The sequence below is a fragment of the Cydia pomonella genome, chromosome 4, assembly GCF_033807575.1.
Source record: "Cydia pomonella isolate Wapato2018A chromosome 4, ilCydPomo1, whole genome shotgun sequence".
Classification (NCBI taxonomy): Eukaryota; Metazoa; Arthropoda; class Insecta; order Lepidoptera; family Tortricidae; genus Cydia; species Cydia pomonella.
The window spans coordinates 12,226,101-12,244,110 of record NC_084706.1 but is presented as its reverse complement, the minus strand read 5'-3'; the positions used below and the strand labels follow the sequence as shown (position 1 = coordinate 12,244,110).

Genomic DNA, 18,010 nt, shown 5'->3' with positions numbered 1-18,010 from the left:
CCGACACCCCGCCGAGGCCTACCGAGGTATGTGCTGTGTACTCGACACAACCCTGCCTCCCGCACCACGTGCTGTCGGGCGGCGCCGACTGCTGCCTGCGGCTGTGGGACACCCGCCGACACCCCGCCGAGGCCTACCGAGGTATGTGCTGTGTACTCGACACAACCCTGCCTCCCGCACCACGTGCTGTCGGGCGGCGCCGACTGCTGCCTGCGGCTGTGGGACACCCGCCGACACCCCGCCGAGGCCTACCGAGGTATGTGCTGTGTACTCGACACAACCCTGCCTCCCGCACCACGTGCTGTCGGGCGGCGCCGACTGCTGCCTGCGGCTGTGGGACACCCGCCGACACCCCGCCGAGGCCTACCGAGGTATGTGCTGTGTACTCGACACAACCCTGCCTCCCGCACCACGTGCTGTCGGGCGGCGCCGACTGCTGCCTGCGGCTGTGGGACACCCGCCGACACCCCGCCGAGGCCTACCGAGGTATGTGCTGTGTACTCGACACAACCCTGCCTCCCGCACCACGTGCTGTCGGGCGGCGCCGACTGCTGCCTGCGGCTGTGGGACACCCGCCGACACCCCGCCGAGGCCTACCGAGGTATGTGCTGTGTACTCGACACAACCCTGCCTCCCGCACCACGTGCTGTCGGGCGGCGCCGACTGCTGCCTGCGGCTGTGGGACACCCGCCGACACCCCGCCGAGGCCTACCGAGGTATGTGCTGTGTACTCGACACAACCCTGCCTCCCGCACCACGTGCTGTCGGGCGGCGCCGACTGCTGCCTGCGGCTGTGGGACACCCGCCGACACCCCGCCGAGGCCTACCGAGGTATGTGCTGTGTACTCGACACAACCCTGCCTCCCGCACCACGTGCTGTCGGGCGGCGCCGACTGCTGCCTGCGGCTGTGGGACACCCGCCGACACCCCCCCGAGGCCTACCGAGGTATGTGCTGTATACTCGACACAACCCTGCCTCCCGCACCACGTGCTGTCGGGCGGCGGCGGATTTTCATCTCGATCAGAGCCAAAATGCAGAAATCCAAGATGGCGGGCGTTTGTTTCATTTTGACCTCATATTCATTATAAAGGTCCTCTACGATCCTCAGATATCGATTTTCATCTTGATCAGAGCAAACATGCAGAAATTCGTATTGAACACGTCGTCATAGGAACAGTTTGTGTGGGAAAATATCATTATTGTTTTTACTATTTTCCTCGCATTCTATCTATATTTTTTCACCGTTCAAACCTTCCCTGGACCTAGAAATATTCTAATACCAAAATTAGCCAAATCGGTTCAGCCGTCCGCGAACTTAACGAAAAGTTATAAATAGCAGCGAGATACCGGGACTTAGTAAGAAAGTACACATAAAAAACCTCCACCTAGAACGGCGATTCGTATTTACTATCACAAATTTAAATTATTAAAATAACAACCTGAACAAATTAAAAATGAAAGTTTCTTAATATCAATGGTTGTTTAAAATGCATAACATCATCCCCATATAAAGCCTGTTGTGATCAAGAGAAATCAAAAATTATTTTGATCCTAGCTTAACTATACGTGAAAAGTAATCCCATATTTTTTCCAGTGTTTGTTGAAACGACTAGCACTTCATTTATCCGCACAATAAGGCATATTCCTTTCGTTAAAGATATAATTTGAATACTTCTTACTCTGACTGTAACAACGGGCCGCCATTTGCGAACTAAATATCTCCGCGGCACAAAGTTGACGCCCCGCCCGCTTCGGCACAATGTATGTGGGGTCATTTTGCAGAGCTAGTTCGTCATCTATGTTTATTATCAATCGCTGTCTGACTCTTAAAGTAATAAAAAAAAATTAAAAATATTTTAAATAATGTTAATATCCAGAGAGGAAAATGAGGACTACGTTTGTATGAAAAGGTGATTTCGCGAGGGTCGTTCTCGTCCACTATGTTTTAAAATTTACTATGCTGCCCAATTTACAACCACAAATTGATTTGCCAGACTATAGCTGTGCGCGTCTAAAACTGTTAACTTAAATACTGCTATTTTATAACTTTGAAACTTAAGTATTTACTTGGTTGCCATCACATTCATAAAATGAAAGCATATTATATCCTGTATTCTAAAGCATAGCCCCCTTTAATTTTAACACTCTCAAATTAATATATATAATATATTCATATCTTCTGACAGAAACGCAGGAATTGGCGCCTAAGAAAGACAAGAAAAAAAAGAAAGACAAAAAAGAAATCAAAACTGAAGCCACCAAAGATACAGAAACTGCAGACTGTGAAAGCAACGGTTTAGCAACCTTAGAATCGACAGTAAAGATTTCTAAGAAGTTTTTACTGCCAACGATCACCAAACAGATGCAAAAGCCAAAGACGAAGGGAGCCAAAAGGATGCTGCATAAGTTTATGGTGAAGAAGAATTTGGAGACGGAAGTAGAGGAGACTGAGGAATACGATCTCGATTATATCAAGATGTTCGGTAATTCGAAGGAGGTCAATGAATTGTTTGACATGGAGAGTAAGTATTATGTTCATTCAGCGGTACGATCTTAGTTTTTTTTAATACTACGTCGGTGGCAAACAAGCATACGGCCCGCCTGATGGTAAGCAGTCTGCGTAGCCAATGTACGCCGGCAACTCCAGAGGAGTTACATACGCGTTGCCGACCCTAAACCCCTCCCCCTCGTTGAGCTCTGGCCTCGTTAAGACCTTACTCACCAGCAGGAACACAACACTATGAGTAGGGTCTAGTGTTATTTGGCTGCTGTTTTCTGTAAGGTGGAGGTACTTGCGCAGAAGGGCTCTGCTCTAGATCTGGAATGACATCCACTGGCTGTGCCCTACCACACAAAGCGAGATGACATTCACAATGCCCATACCTCTCTTGTGGACGTAGTTTAAGGACGTACCCGGGTCCGGGTATTTTAGTTCAGTTCAAATATTACTGTATTCGTGTAGGCCTAGCAACAAAAAAAAATACCAGATATACCTAGACTTTTTTCTCGGTTCAGATATTTTTAGTAAGACACCGTCGAACGTTAATTGCAAATGACCAGTAACCATTACAAATTGAACCGTAAATCGTAACGGACGGTTACAGTTTGCGGTTCAATTTGTAATGGTTAATTGTCATTTGCATTAACGATTCGGCCAACACTGATGGACAGGGTGAACTGATAAAAATCAATGATTGCAGTGGAACACCACCTGCGCGTGGGCAACACGGAGTCGTGGCTGGTGCTGTGCGTGCTGCGCGGACACATCGACGCGGCGCTGCGCCTCGCCGCCGAGCGCGACCTGCTCTGCCCCTACCTGCTGAGCCTCGCGCCCGGCGTCTCCACCAAGTGAGTCCAAACTACACACCCCCGCACACGCACACGCGCACGCGCACACGCACACACGTACATACTCGCGGACACATCGACGCGGCGCTGCTCCTCGCCGCCGAGCGCGACCTGTTCTGCCCCTACCTGCTGAGCCTCGCGCCCGGCGTCTCCACCAAGTGAGTCCAAACTACACACCCCCGCCCACGCACACGCGCACGCGCACACGCACACGCACACGCACACACGTACATACTCGCGGACACATCGACGCGGCGCTGCGCCTCGCCGCCGAGCGCGACCTGCTCTGCCCCTACCTGCTGAGCCTCGCGCCCGGCGTCTCCTCCAAGTGAGTCCAAACTACACACACCCGCACACGCACACGCGCACGCGCACACGCACACGCACACACGTACATACTCGCGGACACATCGACGCGGCGCTGCGCCTCGCCGCCGAGCGCGACCTGCTCTGCCCCGACCTGCTGAGCCTCGCTCCCGGCGTTGCCTCCAAGTGAGTCCAAACTACACGCACACGCACACACACACACACACACACGCACACACTCACACACGCACACACTCACACTCACACACACACGTACATACTCGTGGACACATCGACGCGGTGCTGCGCCTCGCCGCCGAGCGCGACCTGCTCTGCCCCTGCCTACTGAGCTTCGCGCCCGGCGTCTCCTCCAAGTGAGACATACCCTAATATCTCGTCTATCGTCACTACTTTGAAATAATTTCTTCATTTCGGCTTCAAAAATTCGATGCCTACCCTATAATCTATTATATTTCTACAAGCAAAACTACTGCATGGGATCTCTAGAGCAATCACTGGTTCAAGGGATCTCTTTTCAACATATCTTAAACAGCTATTTGAAATAAGTAAAAACAAAGGCTAAAACTGTACATCAGTCTCACATAAAAACGATACGGTATACTTGGGCCGTTGCTGTTCCTTACCAATATAAACGACCTTCCGAGACACCTCCATCAACCAGCAGTACTATTTGCAGACGACTGTAAAATAATCGTTCAATGCTCTGATCTAAACTCGTTAGAAAAAGAAGTGACCACTGCATTACAAAATGCAACGCAATGGCTTGAGAACAACAGTTTAATTATTAATTTATCAAAAACAAATCTGTACTATTTCAACAACCACAAGTAAAATCTCACACATTAGACATTAAATTTAAAAATTAACAATTAGAATTAATTAATGAAATAAAAATTTTAAGCGATAGACGCTTATATGCGCGAATAGATAATTCGCAACTCGTGTCGATTTAAAACCCTCCCTTCGGTCGTGTTTTCATTTATCGCCACTCGTTTCGAATTTCCTATTTTTCGCACTTGTATCGTAATGATATATTTTTGTTTAACGTAATACTTTATACAATTTTATCAAGTATACTACATATATTGTATACAATATTTTGTCATATATAATTTAATGATAACGTAAAGTTGTACATATTTTTTATAACAAGTAGTATGCAGGCCGTATAATTAAGTACAGATTATCATTCCATCTTACCCAACCTTACCTATTTTTTCAAGGTTATTGATTCTGCGGGGGCCGCAGTTCAAACCTTAACCTAAACCACTTTTTTTTGCTAGGTATTTTATTCTACGGAGGGTCAAAGTTCTAACCTAACCCTCCTACTAAGTAGTTGGGTGAAAATTATTTTCGTTGTCTTGTTTTTGACCACTCTGTCACGCTTGTATGTATGCCTTCTATCAAATTAATGAAAAAAGGCTAGTGCTATTGTCTTTCTAGCTGTAGATTATATTTTACGTTTTTCATCTCTTACAAAAAGCTCCACTCCGTCACATTTTCTGGGGACAAAAAACGAGATACTTAACGAAAAGATTGTTGACTCAGTTATCCGTTTGTGCGGAGTCGCAGTTCCAACCTAACCTACCCCTTTTCTGTCATGCAACTAATTATGCCACACAAATAATGATGTGATGTAACTTGTTCGAACAAATAGCTTTAGAGTATGTAATAATTATGGCAATGTATATTAGACGAAGTGTAAATATACCTTATGATCATTAAACCAATAATAACATTACGTATGACTTTAATTAGGTATTACGGTAGTATACCATTAATTACGATATTCAAAATAACGATACATGTATATACGCCCACTACACGCTTCACACCTGCGGACACGTTTTCCGTATGCCCCATTAATATTACTTACCCCACCTGGATATTATTATTCGCACTACCTATTGAACACCGACATACTCGTATCATGTAAGTCGTGGAAGGCGCTTGCAACTCGCAAATCAGGCTGACGAACTGCGATCAACACTGGTCGCCACGACTTAGGGTCGGTTGCACCAAACTATCCGTCACCGTTGTTTTATTATATGGGAAGTTTCATAGTACTCTGCTGTGTGACGTTGATCAGTTTGCCAACTTTGGTTGGTGCAACGGGCCCTTACTGACGACATCGACGATTGAATCTGTGAGGACATCAATATCATCATATAGGACGTTATTTCGGTTGAGGCAGCACTCATAATTTCCTGTTTGGATTGCAGGTACTGGAAAGACGCGTCTAAATCATATTTGGCTCAACTAGATCGACTTGTCGCTAACGGGGAGGAAGATAAATTAGTCGGTAAGTGTGATGCCGAATACATGTCGCCACCGACTTTGCGATAGCAAATGTGGAACTTTAATTACAAATTTAATATATTTTGGAAGATATACCATGTCTATATCCTACGGAAATATGACTCTTATAGTGGCACGCACTAAGGGCTTGTGCACAAATCACTCGAGGTTTTTTTGACTACTTTTTCACTTTATCACCATTTTTTCGTGACCCCGACCCCCGTTATTGAACCACGCGTGATTTGTGCACAAGCCCTAACTTTGTCACAAAGTCGGCGCAGTCTTAGCTTAGACGGACTCTATGACCCCCAAACTATGTACCTATTTAGCGTATTTATATATCTACACGTATGGGTTATTACATGCAAACAGTTTAAATATACTATTATTCGTTTCCATAATAAGTATGGAAACGTTGAAAGAGTTGGTAACTGTCTCTGGACCCGAACTAGGTTTTCACATTAGTCCAAAATCCCAGAGCTGCCAGACCTTACTTTTCTCATGAATAAAGTGTATGGGATAATATAGTGTTAGTATGTACATTTAATGTCTGCATACTTGCTATATTGGTCCGAAGGCCATTTGTCCGGTACAAGGTGCTAAAGGTTGGTAAATATTTTACTAAATTTCCTCAATATTCTCATGGCTGATTTGATTGGTTGATTATAAATTTTTAACAATATTTTCTAAAACATACATTAAAATCAGCCATCGGAATTTAAGAAAAGTTAGTAATATTTTTACCTAACTTTAGCACCTTGTACCGGACAAATGGCCGTCGGGCCAAAATAGGAAGTATGCAGACATTAAAAGCACATACTAACACTATATTATCCCATACATTATATTCATGAAAAAATAAGTAAGGTCTGTCGGCTCTGGGATCTTGCTCTACATGTACTTACTACTAAGAACCTTTGGAATTTATTGGACTAGCTTTTGCCCGCGTAGAAGTAGTTATTGATAATTATCAAAAATTTTTTATAATCAACCAATCAAATCAGCCATGAGAATATTGAGGAAATTTCGTGAGGTCGTCGCATTGAAAGAAAGAAAATTTGATTCAGATCCGCACGCCGGTCTGGTGTCATCGACGTCGTCGTCGCTATATACGCTATTTCGCTCACACAGCGGAGCGGCATACAGATTCGCACCAGTGTGATAACTGACCGAACGTTTTTCTAGTGAATAAGAACTACGGCGGACCCGTATACCGCAAGGTGCTGACGCTGCTGAGCCTCCAGGACGCGATTGGCGCGGTTAAGACGCTCGTCGAGAACAAACTCTACAAGGAGGCCTACATGCTGTGCCGGATTAGGTATCCACTACTTACCAATATGTAGAAACATTTTCCAGCATATTTCTCTATCCTCCATAAATTATTCCTCTCCCCTTTGTGTTTATTTTATCTTTATCGTGTTTACTAGATCGAAATATTATAATGTTTTTTGTAATCGTCACTCGACTTGTATTCCGTATGTCGTAGTGCAATAACTACCCACTATTGCCTTTGTGAATGTTGTTATTGTGATATTTGTTAATAATTTAAGTATAAAATCACAGCTCACGGGCGCAATTGCATGGCATGTATGTAAATAGTTTTTAAGTCTCATGAAGTGAAATGTTAATTTCTTTTGAGAATAATAAATATCTTTAACCCGAAAATGAGGCATCCGATATACGGGTGTATTAATATTACCGGTACATACATAATAAAAATATATTTACACCGAGGGCGTACCTACCTTGAATCCTGAAGAAAGTGAAAATAATTTTGCTACCATGTGACTCGTTTAATAATTTTCTTATGTAATACATGTTATTTTGAGGTATATGGACACGATTGGAGACGAAGTCCTGGAGTCGTGGGCCAAGAATTGCCTCCAATCCGGCGTGTTCGACATGGCTGCTGTTTGGTGAGAATACTTATTATGCTTGTTTTGCCTTTGATTCATTTACTTTATATACAATTTTGAATCTTATTGTTTACTTATTTAACCGTATTTTCTTATGAGTTTCGATAGTTTTTAACGGACTTCAAGATTTCAAAAGGAGGAGGTTATCAATTCGGATGTATGTTTTTTTTTTTTTTTAATGTTTGTTACTCCATAACTCCGTCATTTCTGAACCAATTTTGAAAATTATTTTTTTGTTTGAATTTATATATATACAGATTGGTCCCAAAACTCAGTTCTGATGACTCTTCAAATGTGAAAGGCATACATACAGTGATTTTTGTATTTTCTTTAACAAATCAAGCATTTACATTAAAAAAAGTGACATTTGATGAAATGGAACTGCTGATGATGATCAGAATGGAACTCTTCAACGATGCATAGTACACGTTTGGCGTTTTGTTCTCTTCCCTGTGTTTGTTAAGTAAATTAGATTTTCAAGACAAACTTTTGTCAAGTTCGAGTTCTGACGATGGGGTCCATGAGGAATCGAGGGAACTTAACTTATATTTCTATCCTATTTAGTTTTTTAAATAATTATCTGGTGCTTTATTTCATGCATGGTGTGAAATAATTTATCTTAAATAAAGTCGAATACCCTATTGCGGGTATCTTACCAGTCAACCATAGGGCAAATCTGAAATGTGCCAAGGTGGGTACAGTGACAAAAAAAACATGTTACCTCCATTTCTACATAATTAGGCGTAGGATGCTGCCTTTTTAATTTCATTGTATGAAATCCAAAATCAATAATAATCGTGCTTTCACCGGTCTCCCTCAGTGAAGTCTGTTTTTTTGTTCTTAAAAATTATATGACTACTACTATTAATCAATAGTTCTCTTAGAATCCTCTAATGTAAATCGGATTAATGTTTTAATTATTATTTAAGGGCTTAGGGAAAAGCACAATGAAACTATCGGATGTAAGACATAGACAAGAAGAGATTTATTTTTAAAAAGTGTTGCCAGGTTGCGGTTAATTATTTTAACATCCTCCCTTTAAGCGCAAACCCATGGCACTGGAGCATTTGTGAATCTTCACTTGTGAAGTGGATTTGGTCAGGATATCAGCCACCATGTCCTCGGTTCCAAGGTAGATGACTTCTATTTCCTTTTTGGCTACTTTCTCTCGAACAAAGTGGTACCTGATGTCTATATGTTTGCTGCGGGCACAATAGGATTCTGTACCTGCAAATTTAATGGCACTTTGATTATCACAATATATAACAGTCGATGATGTCCCAACATCATGATGTAATTCTGACTCCAAGTGTCGGAGCCACATTGCTTCTTGTACAGCAGCAGCAAGCGACATAAATTCTGCTTCCATAGTCGAAAGGGCAATGGTGTTTTGACGTTTAGAGCACCATGATATTGCTGCACCCTGAAACAAAAAAGTGTAGCCGGAGCAAGATCTTCGGCTGTTAATGTCTGAAGCCCAGTCAGAGTCACAGTAGCCAGATGTTCTTTTTTCTTCAGTATTTTGGCTATATATTAATTTCATTTCCTTAGTACCTTTAATATATCGCAGCACTCTTTTCAAAGCTAGCCAGTGCTGCTGTTCTGGCTTGTTATTAAAGCTACTTAATTTGTTTACTATAAAACATATATCCGGCCTGGTCCCTTGGGATAAATATAACAGGCTTCCAATTGCTTCTTGGTAAGGTATGTCTGTTAGTATATTTTTCTCATCTTCTGTGCTGATCAATTTAATGCTAGGGTCACATGGTGAATGCACAGGATTACAATCTGTCATCTTGAATCTTTGCAGAATTTTTTCTATATAAGCGGTCTGATCAATATAAATTTCGCTTCTTGACGAGTTTTGTTCAATTCTCCAACCGACAAAATGATGTATGTAACCAAGCTCCTTCATGTCGAATTTACTTTTTAATTTTTTTTTTATTTCTTGACCCATGTGTTCATTGTTATAAAATATCAATATATCATCAACATAAATGAGTACAATTAAAATGTTTGTTTCAAATGTTTTGTAAAATATACAGGGGTCCACTGATGAACTTTTCAGCCCCAATTCCTTTAAAACAGATGTAAGTTTCAAGTTCCATTGACGACTCGCCTGCTTCAGGCCATAAATAGATTTATTCAACTTACATACTTCTTCTCCATGTTCATAAGTCGGTGGTTGGTACATGTATATTTCGGTATCTATATCCCCTTGTAAGAAAGCCGTAACTGCATCCATTTGTTCAATGAATAAATTGTACTTAACAGCCAATGCTAATAAATATCTGATTGAAGTATGACGAACAACTGGAGCAAATATTTCATTATATTCCATTCCTTTTCTCTGAATAAAACCTTTAATGACAAGTCTTGCTTTGTATCGTACAATCTCGCCCTTAGCATCAGTCTTTATTTTAAAGACCCATTTACACGGAATGGCTCTCTTGCCTTCTGGTAAGGGTACTAACGTCCATGTATTATTTTGCAGGAGTGACTCATATTCATTACTCATGGCATCTTTCCATTCTTTTGCATTCGGGCCTGAAAGAGCTTCTTGTAGGGTTTCTGGCTCTTTTGCGAGAAAAGCTACTGCTTGGTTTGAACCATTCATGCTTTCTTGACATAAGTAGGTGACAGGCTTGTTATTTCTTGGCCTTAGCGTCATTTTACGAGATAATTCATCACTTACTTTTTCATCTGGTATGTACTCCTCATCGGCATTATCAGTGAAGTAAGTATCCTCATCCTCAGATATTTCTTTCTTAAGGCTCCCATTTAGAGTTGTATCTGCTGGACTTTGAGGCTCAGATGTGTCAGGAGATTCACTGGAAGTATCAGCTGTTTGGGACAAGTCTTCTGTCTCCTTTTCTTGTAATTCTGATAATGGTACAATAACGCTATTATTTTGAACTGTGTGCTCAAGAAAAACGGCATCCCTGCTTTTGTATATTCTTCTCTGCTTTAAATCATAAAATCTGTACCCCTTTGTGTATTCACAATATCCGACAAATAACATTTTGACTGACTTGGGGTCCCATTTTTGTCTTTTCTCTTTAGGCACATGAACCATGGCTTGACAACCAAATATTCTTAAATTTTCAATATTAGGCTTCTTACCAGACCACATTTCATATGGTGTTTTGTAGTCCAGAGCTTTCGTTGGTGACCGATTAATTATGTAAGCAGCCGCAGATACTGCTTCGGCCCAAAATGCCTTTTCTAACCTGGAATTTAGAATCAAACATTTAGCTTTTTGCACCAGATTTTGATGCATTCTTTCAGCCATCCCATTCTGTTCACTGCAGTAAGGATTAGTTGTTTGATGTTGTATGCCAAATTTATTCAAAAAATTTTTAAATTCCTTATTAATATATTCTGTTCCATTGTCAGAACGGATCATTTTTATTCTTTTTCCAGTCTCATTCTCTACTAGGTTTTTAAAATCCTTAAAGCTCTGTAAAGTTTCAGATTTATTTTTCATAAAATACACATAAACTTTCCTACTATAATCGTCGATAAAATTGACATAATATTTGGAACCTCCTATAGAGCTAGTTTCCATCGGTCCACAAACATCGGTGTGAATTAGTTGCAAAGGTTCGGTAGCCCTGGTTCCAACATTTTTAAATGGTTGTCGTTTCATTTTACCTGCCATACAGGTTGTACAGACTTGGCTGCCTTTCTTTGATAATTTAACACCCTCTGTACAATCAACTATTTTTTGTAAATCAGTGAAGTTCAGATGAGCCATTCGAAGGTGCCAAATATTTATATCTTGTTCTTCAACAGTTGATAAAAATGCCGGTGCTACAGAAATTTCTTTCAAAAGATACATGTTATTGCACTTAAAAGCTGTCAAAATCAGTCTTTTATTTTGGTAGACTGTACAGACATCTTTTTCAAATTGAAGCACACAGCCATTATTTGTCATCTCACTTACAGAAAGTAAATTGGTTGCCAGAGTAGGTACATATAACACATTTCTAACCTGAATTGTCTGAGGTTTGCCTTCGGAGTCTGTTATTTGCAAGTTAACATTGCCACATCCTTCCACTTTTAAAGTCTTCTTATCTGCCACTTTAATGCTACTTATTGTTGCCGGAGTAACATTGTACATCCAGTTTCTGTCCCTACACATGTGGTAAGAACAGCCAGAGTCAATATACCAGCGATTCTCATCCAAAGTGTCTGCAACAGAAAAAGCGGCAAAATAACCATTATTTTGGGTATTTGTTTTATTCTTCTTCTGGAAGTGACAGAAACTACTGAAATGGCCGTATTTATTGCAATTATAACATCTTGGCCCCTTCTTTTGTTGATTACCATGTGAACTTTTCTGAGACTTAGGTATATTTTTAGCTTTATTATGGTTTACATATAATGCTGCAGAATCTGACACTTTCACCTCCTGGAGCAGCTTTGTTTTGACAAAATCAGCTGTAATAGACACACCTGAGCTCTCAATAGCCATTATCATCGGTTTGTAGACATCAGGGAGGCCAGCGAGAAGCAAAGTACCAAGCCACTCGTCTCCGACTACAAAATTAATATTCGTAAGCTTATGAGCTGTTGTCATTACTTTATTTACATACTCTTCAACACCAGAGCTGTCATCCAAAGTTGTTGAAATCAGATCTCGTAACAAACCTACTTTTCTACTGAGCCCGGAGTCGTCAAACACTTGTTCCAATTTTGACCATACCTGTTTCGCCGTGGTGGCCTCCTGTACATGAACGTAGTTAATTGGATCAATCAGAAGTATTATTTTCGACTTCGCCTTTATATCCTTCTTGTTGTCTGCTACATAATCGGCACTTGGTTCGATAGTATCCCACAAGTCTTCGTGTTCCAAGTAGTTCTTGACCGCAAATTTCCATGTCGGATAGTTTTCCCTGCCAATTAACTTCTCAATTGTGCCCATTGATATTTGCGAGGCCATGATTTAATGATAATTTAGGCTGAAATGGCTGAAAAGATAAAAACTTGCCACGCAGCGCGTGGGCACTTTTAGGTTAAGTTAACTTTTTTGACAACTGAGCCGCGAAACTTATCGGTAAAACACTAATTTTAATTATTTGAGGAACAAATGGCCCATGACCTCTTAGAATCCTCTAATGTAAATCGGATTAATGTTTTAATTATTATTTAAGGGCTTAGGGAAAAGCACAATGAAACCATCGGATGTAAGACATAGACAAGAAGAGATTTATTTTTAAAAAGTGTTGCCAGGTTGCGGTTAATTATTTTAACAAGTTCTCCTGATTTTATCAGGATCCCGTTATCTGAACCTGACGTGATGCCTTTAAAACAAAAAAATTGAATTGTCCAAATCGGTTAGCCGTCTTCTAGATATCTTGGAACATTTCATATAACAAGATCAAAAAACACGAATAGAAAACCTCTTTTTAGGGTTCCGTAGTCAACTAGGAACCCTTATACTCCTTATAGTTTCGCCATGTCCGTCTGTCTGTCTGTCTGTCTGTCTGTCTGTCCGAGGCTTTGCTCCGTGGTCGTTAGTGCTAGAAAGCTGAAATTTGGCATGGATATATAAATCAATAAAGCCGACAAAGTCGTACAATAAAATCTAAAAATTTAATTTTTTTAGGGTACCTCCCCTACACGTAAAGTGGGGGTGAATTTTTTTTTTCGCTCTAACCCTAAAGTGTGGGGTATCGTTGGAAAGGTGTTTCAAAACGAATAGGGGTTTTCAAGAAACATTTTTTGATAAAGTGAATATATTCGGAGATAATCGCTCCGAAAAAAAAAATGTGTCCCCCCCCCTCTAACTTTTGAACCATAGGTCCAAAAATATGAAAAAAATTGTGAAAGTAGAGCTAAAGAAAGACATCAAATGAAAACTAGCGGATATGATCAGTTTAGCTGTTTTTGAGTTATCGCAAAAAGTTTTCCCTTCATAGTAAAAAGACTTACTTTAATTAGGTACTGATTATGCATCAAATTTGCCTATTTGTTTAACTCGGGTGAAAGGTACCGTTTCATCCCTTGGTTAACAATTTACTATACTTTAAGCTCCAATTTAGCTTATTGTGACGGAAGAGTAACTACGGAACCCTACACTGAGCGTGGCCCGACATGCTCTTGGCCGGTTATTTAAAGATAGTTGTAAAACGTTATCGTTTGCAGCCACCTCGCGCTGGGGAACCTGCTGGAGGCGGCCACGTGCCTCGGCCAGTGCCTCGACGCGGGCAGCCTGCGCCTCGCCGCCGCGGCCGCCCGCGCCGCCGGCCAGACCATCCTCGCCGACAACCTCATGGGTACAGCGCCCATCATTCTTGTATCATACTAAATCAGGGCTCACAAAGCGGCGGCTTTTCGTAGGTTTCAAACATTTCGTCTCGTCGAGTCACCCAAACATTAATAGTCGGGTTATTCCCGCTAGTTACCACCGAGTTGTTACCATGTTATAAACTGTTTTTTTTTACCCACCATTTACCACTGATAAAAAGTGGGATTTTTTCCCCAGTAGTTACCACCAAAATTTTGTTAGAATTTAATACTAATATAACAGTATAAATAGTATAGTATAAATATAGCGTGCTTTAATAAATAATTATGTGTCAATTAGCGATTCAGTAAACTGTTTAAAAGTGATCAAAAATATTATAACAATTTTATCGGTATAGGTGTAAAAACTAAAAATAGAAGAGTCTCGTCCTAGTTAAGTAGAAATTAGCTTAACGTCTGAATGAAATTTCTCTTATTAACTCTAAATATAATTATTTATACAAACGTACAAACAAATCAGTCAAAACCGATAGAACTGATTTCGTCCTATTATTACAACTACTTCATTTGGTTCTATTATAACACGATGCAGAGCTGGATTCTTCATATTTTTTAGTCAGGCTAAATAAGTAAACGGCATGGCTGTTATTAAAACCGCTTAGAGAGCGCTTCAGATGGGCTTGTTGCCCGGACTAACCAGCATATGCTCGCATTCCAATAACGCGTGGGTTGTACATCGCTCGGTCATTTTACGCTGGTTGGCTCGATTGATTAATCACCCACGCCAGCGAGATGGTAATAACACTACCCTCTCATCAGGTACTATTCGTACACTTCCTATCAAGTTTTACCAACTCGGTTTGGTGGGAACTAGTGGGAATAACCGAATAACCCTAATAGTCGAAGACTACTGAGATCACTAAAATCAACATTTGTGACTCTTCAAATTTTGTCGACTCCTGCACTAGAATAAATAGATTTAATCATTATAGTGTTGTGACAACTGATGGAAATCGGAAGACACGATTAAGAATCCTTGTCGCACTTAACCCTGTGAACGCCACGCTTATCGTGTGCGACGCGGCATAGTGAACCCTGTCGGAATTAAAGAAAGTTGATATTAAGCTGTAGCCACGTCAGTTGATATCTTTGGCGCTCAAAGGGTTAATAGTGTTTTATAGAGATAGAAAGTGTCATTTGTCGAAATAAAGCGCAACACGTCCCTTGCTACATGCCGTTGAAGTTGAGCCTATATGTGTGAATGATCAGTAATGTAGCTTCCTCGATAAATTTGTTCTCGTTTATTTAAAAGGCAGGACGCTGAACACCGAGGACGTGGCGGCGGACCTCGACAGACTGCCGTCCAGGGCCGAGTTATTCTTGCAAGGGACGCAGTCGGACGGAGCCCAACACAACGGAGACGACGGGAACGGGAGAGATCATGATGAATAGTTAGGTTATTAAAATACACTGGTTGCGACAAGAACGCGAACCGCATTTACAGCCACCTGCAAAAGAGCATGAGCACAAAAAAAAGTGCCATTTATAATGTGTCCATGAAAATTTGCAGCTCGTTGTACATTTTTCTGAACCGGCTTCCAATACCGGTAATCTAATATGAATGCTACCTATGTGATTTTTAAAATAAGTATTGACACTCAAGCTACATTAAGAGGGAAGTATACCACGTGATCGTCCATACAAAAAGAGAAAACGTTATTCCACTTCTAAGTATTTTCCTTTCTTCATGATTTTTAGTATGTTAGTGACACAATGAAAAACCGAAAAATTACCGTTACTTCGTTAGATTCAAAAAGCTATTCTTCCCTCTTAAGCTTTTATAAGGCAGAGGGAATATATTTCCCACCTAATTTTAAATATAAAGGCCGATATCTAAAGGCCGCTTAAGTCTTTGTTCTAGTTTTAATATTTACATTACACCACACCGTAATATTAAGAAAGATTCTCCAGTTTTACTTATGAATATTGCATGTGTCATGGTTAAGTGAATAACCGTGTCATTTCAGTCATTTGCATTATTTATATTACGAAAACAATTACACCCTAGGACAAACACAATTATATTATTAATATTTAACCTGTTATAGATCGTGTCATTCACGAAGACGCGTGCCTTGACTTGTAATGTCATGCTATTAAAGGTTAGGTTTGGCAAATCTACGCGTCATCGTGGATGACACGAACTATAACGGATACCTAGACTAATTTCACATTTAGCGTCGAAAATTAACAGGGTAATCCGTCACATAAAATGGGAGTATAACGACACAGTAGCAACTCCAGTTATTCCGTCATAATAATCAAATTCTTCTAAGTTTTTTATATATATTTTTTTTTGCGGTGGTCGCCGAGTGGATATGACGTCTGACTTTCAATCCGGAGGTCGCGGGTTCAAATCCTGGCTCGTACCAATGAGTTTTTCCGAACTTATGTACGTAATGTCATTTGATATTTACCACTAGCTTTTCGGTGAAGGAAAACATCGTGAGGAAACCTGCATACATCTGCGAAGAAATTCAAAGGTGTATGTGAAGTCCCCAATCCGCATTGGGCCAGCGTGGGGACTATAGCCCGAGCCCTTTCGCGTATGAGAGGAGGCCTGTGCCCAGCAGTGGGACGTATATAGGCTGAATTATTATTATATATTTTTTTTCATTTCAGATGTAGTTTTAATATTTATCAATTGTAAGTTTTGAGGTTACTTGAAAATGACAGTATGTCAACAGCAAACTTACAGTACAGGACGCCCTTATGCAGCAGAAAATAGATGTATGTATGGATATTTGCATCACGTTTGGTCGCACACTGATTGGGATATCTGTGCTTCAGTAGGTTCAGTTCCAGAATCTAGTACTACACATAAAACAAGCCTCAAGTATTTTAACCCCTCTCTTACAAAATGACTGATTAAGACTAACGATTAACGTTAACCTTGTAGCGCGCGTTTACTGATAACGATACAGAAAGACAAACTTCTAACGGAAGTGGCTGTAGGTGATATTTTAGACTAAAATGCTAAAATTGAACAGCATAATAAGTTGCTCTCTAAAGCACCAAAGGAACGAGGACATGATATATTTACTCGTCCTTTCCTGAATACCTCTAGGCATGCTTACGAATAATTGTTAATCTTTTACCTTTAAACGACCAATTCTTGTATATATGTCTATATTTCAGGGACCTCGTAAACGGCTCTAACGATTTCGATGAAATTGCCTATATAGGGGTTTTGTGGGGCGAAGAATCGACCTAGCTAGGTCTTATCTCTGGGTAAATGCGATTTTTTAGTTTTTTTATGTTTTCCGAGCTAAGCTCGGTCTCCCAGATATTAATTTTTATAAAAGAAATCAGAATACTTATTTAGGATTACTGTGTTTCCTGTTGAAGCCCAGTTGCGTTCCCAATTAATGTCTACTTTTTCTTGTGGGATTGTATGTAAACATAATAAGTGTTAACGTGCCTCAAATATGTTATTCTGAGGAAACAGGTACCTCTATTGATTGTAATTTTTTTTTTTTAACAAACTACATAAGGCACATTTTGCCTTAAAATGTAAAGCAGGAATCAGTTTTATATTTCATCTATTTATACTTGTTGAAAACACGTGCCTATTGTTGTATTGTTAAATGTACAGTCAGCGTCAAATACTTTGTAGCAGTGAAAGTGGCCAAATAGTTCGGTACACCATACTAAATATATGGTGTACCGAACTATTTGGCTACTTTGGTTGCTACAAAGTATTTGACGCTGACTGTATGAGCTTTATGGTATGTAATTCATGTTAAACTAGGGCTATGAAGGCATTGTTCAGTTTGTGAATAAAATAATGTTTCTCATTTTAATTTTA

General features: G+C 40.5%; 1 protein-coding gene across 1 annotated transcript in view; it reads left to right on the top strand.

Annotated features, from left to right (window-relative positions):
* Positions 1-18,010, top strand: part of LOC133517107 (gem-associated protein 5-like) — a 39,738-nt gene extending 21,728 nt beyond the window's left edge. Inside the window, exons 13-19 of the mRNA XM_061850261.1 lie at positions 2,188-2,523; positions 3,202-3,349; positions 5,899-5,978; positions 7,160-7,292; positions 7,804-7,890; positions 14,041-14,171; positions 15,455-18,010. Of these exons, the coding sequence (XP_061706245.1) occupies positions 2,188-2,523; positions 3,202-3,349; positions 5,899-5,978; positions 7,160-7,292; positions 7,804-7,890; positions 14,041-14,171; positions 15,455-15,594 (1,055 nt within the window). The 3' untranslated portion in view covers positions 15,595-18,010. The remainder of the gene's footprint in view (positions 1-2,187; positions 2,524-3,201; positions 3,350-5,898; positions 5,979-7,159; positions 7,293-7,803; positions 7,891-14,040; positions 14,172-15,454) is intronic.